The sequence below is a fragment of the Coturnix japonica genome, chromosome 3 (assembly GCF_054131305.1).
Source record: "Coturnix japonica strain WE chromosome 3, WE-NBRP24, whole genome shotgun sequence".
Taxonomy (NCBI): domain Eukaryota; kingdom Metazoa; phylum Chordata; class Aves; order Galliformes; family Phasianidae; genus Coturnix; species Coturnix japonica.
Genome location: NC_140665.1, coordinates 55,770,652 through 55,783,501, shown reverse-complemented (window position 1 = coordinate 55,783,501; position 12,850 = coordinate 55,770,652). Strand labels below are relative to the sequence as shown.

Below are 12,850 nucleotides of genomic sequence, written 5' to 3'. Positions count from 1 at the left end.
AATGCATATAAAACATGAGGGTACTAATATTGCTTAAAACAATGTTTCAGGCTACAAGGTACCTGGTAACAGGAAAAAAAAAAAAAAAAAAAAAAAAAAAGCATTTTTTTGTTCAGACCAGAACTGCAAAACATTTCCCAAGCAAACCACTATAGCTCAAGTGATATACAGAAAATGATATAATTCCATGCTTAATATGTTAACTAGAATTAGGAAAGGAATATTTGAAAGTTTTGAACTAGTAGGCTGGAACAAGAACAATCATTTATTAAGCATATTACTTTTTTCATCCTGAGCAATGAATCTCGAAAACCACAGTGGTTTGTCAAAATAATTAAATTCCATTTGCTTTTCAGATATGAATATATACTTATCTTGCTAAAGTAAACCTTGCTTGCTACTCAGATACCCAAATGTTCATATCTATATTTTCTAAACCACATTTTTCTTTACCCTTTATCGGGAAAGGCAAAACAAAAAAAAATTATAAAAAGTAATAATAAAAAATCGCTGCTTTCCTCACGCTGATTACAACTGCCAGTGTCTCTCACATTGATCTTACTAAGGGAGTTGTATTCTCAGAATCAGGTTCACATGTATTGTAGGGATAAATTAAAACTGATTTTTTTTCTGTATTTTTGACAGTGCTAATTTCTTTCTGATATACTTTCATTTCTGTTATCAACTACTCAGATTATTGATTTAAAAAATGTAGTAGGAGATTTGGGGTATTATACCATTATCAGGTTTGTTTTGTAATTTCTTTACATCTGTGGATAGTTATCTACATGTTATTTTTCACAGATTTTTTTTATTTCCTTCACTGGTAACAACGATGTCAGTTAATCTAAAAAGGTTTTTTTTGCTATCTTTTGAAAATCCCCAGTGATTTCTGTTGTGACAATGCTGTACAGATAAAGAATTTTAGTTTAGTGCTTTAACAACCTGCACACAAAGCCCTCCAAAAACCCAGATGTCAAACCACACTAAAGAAAACTGTGAAACTAGTTAATTGAACCGAGGCACAGTTTGTCTATGCCTAGGTCATAGGTAGAGGAAAGCATTTCTCAGTTCTTGTCAATATCCTGAGTGCAGCCTGCTTTCAGCATGAGCTCTAATGTGACTGGGCTACATAACCTCGAGTCACACTCTGGTGACCCTTTGTGGGCTGTGAAGGACTCTCCTAGATACTGCATAAGGAAGAAATAAGCAAGGTTGAATGATTTCCAAGCAAATCTCTGATGCCTTCTCAGTTTTTTTCATTTGTGAGATTTGTGTCATTTATATATTAATGAGATTTAGGCTACCTTAATAGCTCTTACTGAGGGCTAAATCTAGGACAGACTACAGTAGAAGTACACAGCAGTGGGTATTGATAGTATATGGCAAACACAATGTATTTACTATTTACCAGTAATTTACTGTGGTGTTAAATACACACATCTAAAGAAAATTCCTCAAATTTCTGAGCTATTAAAAATACGCTTTGCCAAAATTCAAGTTTACTTTCTCTTTTCCTGTCTTTTGTTTATCTTACTCATCCCCATTCATTAGCCCTCTACAATAAAGATTTTATCTTGTTAAAGCTATACTTTTTACTGCCTTCTGTCCTCATGCTTGAAGATGCTATTCTCAATTATGTAAATGGGTTTGTGTCCATATTGTTTGATTCAAGTATTTTGGTGCAGGATTTGCATGTATTCCAACATGACATAATGCCTGGAGAGCACTGCAACTCAAGGACTGCTTCATCATCCCCTTTATCTTGATAATATGAGCCTTCAATTCCACAGTTGTGACCTACTCCTAACCCTTGACAAGGGGACACAAGGCATACTGAGACGTCCTTTATAATGAGATGAGCCAACTCAGGTCACTTTTCTACTGTATGCAGACTATGAAAGTTTATGCATGCTATTTTGTCATTGTCAGGGAGAAGCAAGAGGGTGATGCTCTGCAAGGCAAACCTGAAGCTGAGGACAGGATCAAGGCAAAGAGGGCAGTGACCTCACTGACAAGAGCATGTGAGTGAAGGGAGCAGAAAAAGCCTGGTAACAGTAGTCACACAGTCTCATAATTGCCAAATAGGTCTGTAGTGACAAGATATGCCTGGATCAAGGACAGAAAGTCAAGTGATTGGGCCAAGGAGATATGCACAAGCATACCTCCAGCACGTCTCAGGCAGAGAACCAGGATAAGAGCCTGAGCTCTTATCTGTTCCCAACAGAATTGGGAAAGGCTCCCAGGGAGGCTTCCCATGGTTCTCCTCAAGGATTCTGCAAAATTAAATCCAATCCTCCATCCAGGAAGCCCAATTCTCAGGATGGATGAGAATGCATGTAGTTCCAGCTGTTTCCTGCTGCCTTAGTAATGAAATGATTTTGTCCGTTTTGGAGTGTGAATGCATTTATGCTAACTCAGGAGTTAGGAAGACACACTAACTGGAGAGTGTTGATGCATCCTCTGTCTATGTATACTCTGCAGAGGACATATTAAATATCATTTCAATACTCTCTACCATAACTGTAAGGAATCAGTAGTCTCCTCTCATGAGTTTGAGATAGAGCCTAATTTATTTTATGTTTTATTTATTTGTTTGTTTGTTTGTTTGTTTATTTATTTATTTATTTGGAAAAGACCTCAAAGATCATCAAGTCCAACCACAGCCTAACGATAGTACCCTAACTCTAACAACCCTCTGCTAAATCATATCTCTGATCTGGGTGCCTTTAAGTGATTTCATAAAAAATAGAGATTTCAAAAAAAAAAAAGAGATTTTGTTAAATTTATGTATACTTTTGTTTTACTCATGCATTAAAATTGAAAACTATGAGACACTTGTTTAAACTTCTCAGCTCACTAAAGTTTGGAAATACAAGTAATTTTCAAGGATCTTTTAAGGTTTTTCCATTTCTGTCAGGAAAACTTTCTATCAACAGCATCACTAGAACTCTTAATAATATGGATAGCATTTATATTTACAAATATTAATGTATATGACTTTCATTAAAGGCAGTATTTAACATACAGTAAATAAGTATATATGCACTTACATTGCTCTGAAATTAATGTTTCTTCTTTATTTCCGTGGATACTAGAGCAGATTCAAAAAGTACAATAATACTGTCTGATACAGTTAATTCTGTCATAAAACACTATTTTTCAGCATAGCCACCACCATTACCTATGTGATTTCACCACCAATGAACAAGACAAGACTTCATGCTGCACTCACTGAAATTCGCATGGCCATCCATAATGGCTTGTCATTCATGTTGCTGTCACCACTACAGAAACACTCTACCCACTGTCTCATTGTGTTCACATCCACCGTTTGGTCTCCATAAACATTCAGCAAGTGTCAATGAATGTCAGTGGGTGCAATTTTTTCTGCATGGAGGAATTCAATTATGCAGCTTTGCTTTAAATGCACTTCCACATCTGATGCTATTTTGTCAGACTGCCATTCTGCTACCATCACTTACACAGCAGCAAAATGTTACAGAATACTGCCAAGAAGGTTCACTCTGTGCTGCCATACCAACAACATCTGCTTTTGATGTTGTAGGCCAACATAATAAAATAGGAGGCATTACCTTTGTCCCAGACCCTGTATATCATCAGAAAATTAAAACCATATATAGCAACTGTTAGAAGCATGTTTATATACATACACTTAATATTGTCATTTAAGTGTTATGTTGAATGATAATAAAGCAAAATGCATGGTTTTAATATTCATTTCAGATGAATTTTAAGATTTTATTGTCTAATATTCCAGAGACAGAAACAGCTTAGGTCAAATGCCTCATTATCCATTTGTAAAAACAAGTATTTTATAAGATGTAACTAGATAAAAAGATGTAAAATACAAGTTTTGAAACAAGTTATAAAGGGAATTATTTGCACTACATCAATTCCAATCCACCAAGAAGTTTTTTTTAGTTTTTTTTTTTTGTTTTTTTTTTTTTTACATTTCGATTTATGCAAGTCTTTCTATTTTCCCACAAGATCATTAAAAGAATTGTATTCTTTTAATAATAACAAGCATGCCATTCAAATGTGATAAAAATCACAGACAGAAATGTTGACTGTGATGAGATGAGATGAGTTGACTGTGATGAGATGCTCTATTAGTCAAACCTTCTGTTTGTTGGAGCTCTTTTGCCAGCATAAGATCAGGTCAGCCATGGCTTTTTCCAAGTTCTGTTAGCTCTTGATTTTCTCCAGGTTGCTCTGAACCTAAAGTCTATCAGTTTTTGTGTCCAGCATCTTACCGAGTCCAGTGTCATCTGCAAATCTGCTTTGATTGATAAATTAAACATTATAAGACAGTTTCAATCTATTGGTTATTTTCCTACCTGATGCCTTCTGCTCTTCTGAACATATAGTTACCAGCCTTACATAAAACAAACCTAGGAATGTATTCTTTTTATCTTTGCCAAGCTGTCAAGCTAAACCTCAATGAGACATGACCTGTAAGACATTCAGTTTCTTGTAGAATAGATAGAAAAGATAGAAAAAGATCAACAGTTTCATCAACGTAGTTTTTTGCCATGTGGCTGTTTCTTCCTATGTTTTATTGGTTCTGGATATCTAGAACATGCAGGTTATGCTACCATACTCTGTGAAGAGTTCTGCAGAAAACAGATAGCCAGAGATAACTATAATGAACACACTTAAAGCTCATGTCATGGACTAACATTTTTTCCATTAAAATAATTTTCCAGCCACAAGTGATACTGTGTAGCTATCAATCAATCTATCAATAAAGATTCCATGATTATATAATTCTAATTTTTTTTTCTGCTAGAGAAATATGGTCTTCAAATCTACAGAAGCTCATCAGTAACTCTTCACATCTTAAAATGATAATGTTCTAATGCCATCAACACACTTACAAATCCACAATGATTTATTATTTTATGAACTATTGTTTGCTGTACTTTTTTTTTTCTCTAACTTTAGTAGTGTTACTATTCCTGGAAAAGAATTTAAAAAGTTGGAGTTTCTAAAAAAAAATTATTGCAGATAAAAATCTTTCAGTTTAAAAAGAGATAGATTTAATGCCTCTATTTTTCACGTTATAAGTTGGTAATAGTCTACTGAAGTGAACCTTGCTTTTAGGCTGCTGCATCAACTTACTTTTAACGGTCTTGGAGTGCAACATCACTGTGAAGAGAAAAATCACCTAAGCAACCTTACAATGCTAAAAAGCCTGTAGCTGAAATGTGTAGAAGGAAACAGAAGGGACACTGTCTGGAATTTTTATTTGTCAGATATTGCCCATCTGTTTCTCCCCCTACCTTCATGTTTTGCAGTAATTTTCTTTTTCTTTTTTTCTTTTTCTTTCTTTCTTTTTTTTTTTTTAAGGATGGCAAGTCAGTATAATTCTACAGAATTGGTTTAATCTTCTGCTTTATTATCATTATTTAATTTTTATTTTTTTACAATTCATTAACAGCTGGCAGAAAAACATATAACCCACAGTGATGATTCAGCCAAACAATCCTTATTTCCTTTACATGAGAGGCAAAGTTATACTTCAGGGAAAAATTAGTAGATACTAACTCTTCTTATTAATCAGTTCTAACAATTTTGTCAGTTTCTCATGTGCAGCAGATCTCCCAAGTAAGTTAATTATATAGAGTGTTCTTAAATGCATCCTAAAACTGAAAAGATTATGTGTCAAGATTACGTTCTTAATCTTTTTAACTTAATCTCTATATATCTATATATACATATATAGTGTATATCTATCTATCTATCTATCTATCTATCTATCTATCTATCTATCTATATGCAATTTAAAATAGCAGCAGAGTTAGAAAAAACAACAGTTCAAAAGAAAGTTATCAGATGTCAAGAAATGAGTGTCTCTTACAAATAGTACACAGAATCCACTATCAGGCAAGACCATGACTCCTGTCTGTTCCTTATGCCCATAACTGTGAGGTGTTAATAGATAAGCACATGGCTTTGTTAAAGTTAATAAAAAATAATGGCAGTAGATGGGTTAGGTACATGATATTCATAGTCTGACTAATTACAGGGGTGGTGAGCAAGGCAAAATGAAGGGTTTGAAACAAGAGAGTACTGAAATAAAAATGAGCTCCATTCTAATGTCGTTTGTATCTCTTAAAATTGTAACAGTTCTGCCCTTGACTCTAGCCTTCTCTGGATGCAGTCACTACTGCTGTCATCCCTCGTATCCCTTCTTATTCAATTACCGTATTTACATGTACTCTGTTTCTACAGCCTAGCTCTACTTTTCCTTGTTTTTTTAAAACTTATTTTCTTTCCCCTTTTAGTTTTGCAAGATTATGTCCTGACCTGCAGCTATTTGCATCTGCTAGCATACTAGCCTGTAAACTGAAAATACATGACTCCAGCAACAAAAGGTCTCAGGGAATGCTTTCCTACCAGTGTTAGATTCCCACTTATGTCCCCTTGATTTTGAATGCAACTGGCTATTTTGATCCAGATTCAGTCCTGACTCTTGTGCTTTGCTTAAGGGACTCTTGTCCCTTCCTTAATATCTGCTTTGAATGAGCAGAACCATGGCACTAGGATATCAATTGTTCTTCGCGACTTTAGTCCAAACCACTGATCTCACCTCACCTTGCCCTTAAAATGGGTTAAATCTTTTACTGTTGTGATTCACAAATTTCAGCTCCTCCTAAATGCTCTATCTGGTTCTTATACATTTACACCTCATTTTAAATTTTATTTACTTAACCTTTTGATTACAGTCCTCTTAGGAACATAGGACAGAGCTGCACAGGTCATAAAATTCATTTATCCTGCCTTTTCTTGCCAAGTGTGTGATACAACTACTTTCATAAATCTGCCAAGTTCTATCTTTAAATACATTTACTCCTCTTGCCCTTCTAAGAGAAGGTTGTTTTTGCGCCTAATAATTAGAAACTATTCTGCAGCCTGATTTATATCTTGCTTATGCTTGTTTCCTTTTGTGACAATTCCATCTATTATCATCACTGATATATTTAGAACTGTTTCACATCTTTCAGTTTTCATTTTACCAAGTTAAACAAATCAAAGTTTTCTAATCTTTATATCTGAGATATTTCTCCATTCCCCAGAGTCTTCTGTTCTATTTGAGTCTGAATTCATTCTTCTTGAACATGGGTGATCACAATTTCCTATGATATCCAATGCGGGATGTAATAGTACAACAGTATAAATTTTCATATCTTCATGGGAAATGTTTTATCTGATCCTAAGCTTTATGTATCCTAGGCACTAGCTTATTTCATAGACCTAACGTTCTGGTGGCTCAAAAACTCTTTGTGAGTCATGTTCACTCAGGAATTTCACCTGGCTAGAGTCTCTATTGTTAATTTTCATAAGAAGAAGTTACTGTTAGACAGCATGTGCATGATACTGAATCTTGTACTATAGAGTATCAGTATTCTCTAATTCTCTGTTACTTCAGTCATCAAAACCAAAAACTGTATACGTTTATTATCCACAGAAATATTTTCAGCAAAACTCATTAAAAAACCTCTCATTAAATGATGTTTGTCCCCAGATAAAGCATTACCTGATTAGACTCACACCCTTCTTTCATCCCAGAAGTTCTCACCTCATCCAGTGTTACAGCTGAAAAGCTTCATACCAATCTCCATTTTGCTAGTCATGACACTAAGTGCACCAACAGTCTCTTCGCCCCATTTCTATGGGGTGCTTCTATACTTGTGCTCAAGACCACCTGTGAACCTGTGCATCTATGTCTTAGGCCATAGTGACAGAGCTGTGCAATGAAGAGCTGGGAGACACCTTGTTGGTGCTTTGCATGCATTTAAGCTCAGGTCTTTGCTCTTGGTCTCTGTGATCTGCCTGACTTGCTTTGAAATGACCCAGACCTTGATCTACAGGGTTCATTTCCTAGCTTGACTTCAGAAAGGTCTCCTCACTATGAACCAGAACTGGACTTTAGGCTGTTCCTAGTTATTTTCACCAGACCTGCTCTACTTTCATTTGGGTGGAACTGAGCCCTGTTAGTGAGACCAATTATCTGTCTGTGATGTTATCTTCACTTTCCAATATTCTTCTTGTCAGGAGCAAGGTCCTACTTGCTGCTGCTTGACACAGCTCAGCATTTTACAGTACAAAATTATTTCCAGTGGTTGATTTAAGCCAGTAGGTTATTCTAGCATATCTTGCCTTTCCATGTCCTCATACAACTACACTTTACAGCTCTGGTGTATGGTTACAGAGGTATTAATATTGGCACTGAATGGTGATTAGGTACTTGGGTATTACAGCAGTGCAGCTGAACTGGCATAAGTTCTCGCTGAAATAGAAACATTAGATGGACAAAATAGAGACAGCAAGAAAACTGTGGATAGTGCCATAAAAAACATCTTCCTTTCTGTCTCTCATATCTGACTGTATGCTTCCAGAACAAAGCAAATAGTTCTTGAGATGAAAGCCATCACGATGAATCTTGAATTTGGGTTTCTCTGTAAGTGCAGAAGGCCGCTACATCATCTCTTGGCAAGAGGATCTGAGTATTTTCCATTTGCTTGTGACAAATGTCTGAGCCGCATAAGAGCATCATTGTTGTTGTACTCTCCTGGGAGAGTTGGAGAAGTGGCCTTCCAGACAGCCACGGAAGCAGTGGGTGCCCTCTGACAGGCACCAGAACTGAGGCCATCTGAGGTGAAACAACAGAACTGAGTGGCTGCAGTGAAGAGAGACAAGTCTACTCAGTACAGGATAAAAGGGGGAGGAATAAACAAGCTGTGTTGCTGGATGCCACACTTTGTTGTACACAACATACAGTGTCCCCATGAATTCTGGTTTGATGTACCAAGAGAAATACACCAGCAGAAAAGGCTGCGGTTTGAGAACTGAAATAGGCAGTGCAGCAAATTCAGATGTGCTTTTCTGGACACCAGATGTCCCCATAAAAGTTGCTTAATGTTGACTTCAGCAACTAAAGATGTGTTTGTGTGCATACATCCTGGAGTACTTATATGGGGAAACACGCACAATTATCAAATCTCAGTGTGAAATACAAGGAAAGCTCAGCTGGAAGCATTGTACTGAAGGACTGCGGGGATGCAGGGTGGCTGTGCAGTCAGAAGCAGGCCTGTGCAGCTTCTTGGCACCTCCTGCAGACACCGTGTAGCTCAGTCGAGCTTTGCTTTACTAGCAATTACCATCCATTATGTCCTGCTCCAATAAGCTTACAAGCTTGCTCGCAGTCTTGTTCTTCCATTTTCAAAATGCCTTCCAGGAAAGCTGGTACTTTTCTATCTTTGAGCAAACCTGATGTTCCCAAGGAGGCTGGGCGGGCTGTGAGAGCCGGGCACCGGCGACTGCACTTAATGCACGTGCCTCCCACGGTGTACGGCCCTCGGCGGACCCGCAGCGCGCAGCTCCCCCCGGGGCCCGGAGGTCCCTGTCGCTTCGCTCAGAGCCGTCCCGTTGCGGCGGGGCGGAGAGCGGCGGGCGGGGTGGAGGGGGTAGGGGTGTGTCCTGCTCCTTGTCCGGGGCACCGGGGTCCTCTCTCCGGCAGCTCACTCGTCTGGCGGGGTGGGCCGGCAGTTCGGCCGCCGGGGAGCGATGGCACGGGCAAGTTTGCTATTCCTCCTGCTCCTGGCTGCGCTCTGCAGCCGGGGTCAGCCGCCGCCGCCGCCGCAAAGAGGTACCGGGGAGCGGGGAGCGTGACGAGAGCGAGAGTCCCGAAGTGACAGCAGCCCGTGCCTCGCTCCGGGGCCGCGGAAGACGCGGGGTGGGGGGCGGCCGTGGCAACGGGGTGAGGGACGGGTAGCCCCCAGTCTGGGGGACGGGCGGGCACTGCTTCCTGGGACGTGGTCAGGCCGATGGGATCTTATGGGAGAGCCTTAAAAACCGTCTTCAGCTCTCAGTGCCACTTCTGGTGCCTGCCTTGATGTTCTTAACTTTTTTAGCCCTGCTAAAAGCAGTTCAGTAAGGATAGACGATGGGTGCAATAAAATAGAGCTATGGGAATAGCTTCTAGCTTCGAGTAGTGTGTGATGCCGCGATGTAGGCTGAACGTTTGGCATTAGGAATTTTTGGTCAGTTTAGGGTGTACTGAACTTTAAAAATACGATGCACTGTTATTTTGGGGTGGTGGTGGGGGGGCAGTGAGGGGGAAGAGGGCAAATGTCTCAACTTGCTTAATACTAATCTTACTGCATGAGGATAAATGAGCGTTGATCAAGTACATCTGTGTAGGTGCTAGAATAACCCAGAGATAAAATCCCTCCCAGAATTATGCTGTGGTTAGCTGATGAATTAATGGCAAATATGGAAGGTAGAAAAATACTGATTTGGCTTTTTTGTTTTGTTTTGTTTTGTTTTGTTTTGTTTTCCAAACCTCTACTCTGAAGAGATGTGACTATCTTAAGTGAGAAAGTGGGCATCTTGGGCTTTCATAGGCTGCACTGTTGCTGCACTCTTATAACTGAGTTCTGGTGATTCAGAGAGGAAATCTAGCAAATCTAATTTCATGTTAATAATATGATGATGGGACACAATCACAGATGAGTTCAAGTGCTGGCCTGCCAAATTTTAAAGACGTTTACTGTCTTCTGAATTTCTTTCTGAGATCTGTCACAGCTGCTGGGTGGTGATTGCACTGTGTGGACCTCACTGTGTTGCCCAGGCAAAAAGGTACTGAATTCCTTTGCAGTGCAAAAAGTTTGAAAAGTGTGATTTCATCAAGTCCTGGAGGATATATATGATGTACAAAAGTATTACAAGACCCTTGATTTATACCTTTGGAGCTAACAACTCTTGTTTTTCCAGCTACAGTTATTTGGCAATACCCATAAATACTGGATGGTGTTACTCTAATTGTTAGCACCAGTCAGATGTCTGTGGAGAAGATTATGTAACAGAGCTGCAATGCTTTGAAAAACAGAATTTGAGACATCACAATGAATTCCCATGTTGTTTCTTAGAACAGAACAGTTCAAGAACATTTTGCACCTCAAACATGAGAACAATCTGTAATTCTGTGGGTTGTTTTTCTTTTTTCTTCCGTTTTTAAGTCAGTAGAAGATTTATTGTGGTCAGAAACCTGGAGTTAATTTTAAGTTTTTGTTTCTGCTACACGTGTTGTTCTACTCCTCGAATGAACACTAAGTATCATGTAGAATTTCTCATCAAATGGTAGTACAGGAGCCAGAAAGACGTGCACATCCTCTAACAGTGTTTCTTAAAGATACACCTAACTTATGGCTCAGGCAAACTTACTGAAGCACTATATAATGTTATTTTAAAAGTTAACCCTTGGTTCATGAGATGTGAGAGGGACAAAGTAGTAACAGCATAAGAAAGAATAACCAGTATTAGGGATGGGGACAAGAAGCTGAAATGCTGTGCTGTAACCTGATCTGTGGTGTCAGCTGCTGAGAGCAACAAGATAACACAGGAGGTGCAGGTGTTCCTTCACATCAAAAAAATCCCAAGTGTAAGTTGACTCTTAACAGGTGATGTAGATAGGACGCTCGAGAAGTCAAAGGGAAATGAGGGGTGAATATCAATAATATAGAATAATAACATGAAATTAGCAGAATGTTGCAGTTGGTCAACATTTTTTTTTACTTTATCTACGGACAAAGGTTATTGAAGTGAGTTTTCAGAATTTAGTTTAAAACTGCCATATAGTATGTTATATCTATGCTCTTTTACATTCATCCATTCTATATGCTACTATGGTTACTAAGTAGCTTTGTAGCTAAATATATGTTGTGGTTATTTGTAACATTTTACTTTTAAATTATTGTCCATCCTGATTCCATCTGATTTAATAATTGCTTGAGACAGTGAAAGCAGAGTATTTAGATGAGTTTTAGGCTTAAAATGGAAGAAAGGAAAACACAATATTTAAAATTCTGGATAAGGTGTTGGAAATAGGTAGAACTGTCCAGTCTGACTAGAGCCATAAATCTCTGCTTTTGTACACACTTTGACTTGAGTAAATCTCAGCAAAACTGGGAGAGGTGGATCTTGTACAAGAATGCATGACTTTCTCTAATAAGTAGAAACTTAAGATGTATTTTAATATAAAAACCCTTAGTATTCATTTTTCATTTTACAATTTTATTTATTTTTTTAGGAGTCTAAAATCAGAACTGTGAATCTTTAACCTGTTCCATAAATCCCCTTTAAAATAATACAACAAACAGTCATTTTTAATTAGTTCAGGCTGGAGGAAGGAGTCCACCCACATATGTTCTGATTTCTTATCCAACTACTTGGACTGACAGTTTTTGGAGATTATCACATTTCGGAATAAAAGGCAGCAATGAATCCCTAGTGTATGGATTTTTTGTTTGTCTTTCCTGAAGTCCAGACTTATTATATTTGTAGGTCAGGAATGGTAATAGGACACAAAGACAGGCAAATATAAAACAGTCGGTTTACCTGATCATTTCCTGTTCTTTCCCTATTTTTATATTAGTCAGTAAGCCCGTATCTAGTGAATATTTTTCTTTCTTAATGAAAGCAGTGTCCATAGTATCTGAGAGCTCTTACACCACAGGCTATACTAACAATAGCACAGCCAACATCTTGCTTTCAGATGTCAAATACAGACTAAGTTGTTTGCTAAAATTTATGCTGTCTCCAATCATATCTTTGAAAGAGGAAAGAGATTTTCTTGATGCTTGCCAATAATGCTAGTTCATAAGCAGGCTCCTGCTGATGACTATGTGTTATTGTCTTATACTGGCTCCTGTAGTTGCTGGTCATCTCCTAGTTTCAGCTTTAATGCAGTTTTGATATTCTTCTTAACCCAAAGGTATATAGATAAGAGAGATTATGAAGAAACTGATAATGAGTTTTGGAC

The 12,850-nt window shown here is 38.0% G+C and overlaps 1 protein-coding gene across 6 annotated transcripts in view; it reads left to right on the top strand.

Annotated features, from left to right (window-relative positions):
• Positions 1 to 9,436: 9,436 nt before the first annotated feature.
• The window catches only part of LAMA2 (laminin subunit alpha 2), a 302,596-nt gene continuing 299,182 nt past the window's right edge, over positions 9,437 to 12,850 (top strand). For 2 of the 6 annotated variants that reach the window (XM_085541686.1, XM_085541683.1), the window contains exon 1: positions 9,437 to 9,676. In XM_085541686.1, the coding sequence (XP_085397812.1) occupies positions 9,595 to 9,676 (82 nt within the window). In that variant the 5' untranslated portion in view covers positions 9,437 to 9,594. The remainder of the gene's footprint in view (positions 9,677 to 12,850) is intronic. The other 4 variants (XM_085541682.1, XM_085541681.1, XM_085541684.1 and 1 more) reach the window with 3 other exon arrangements.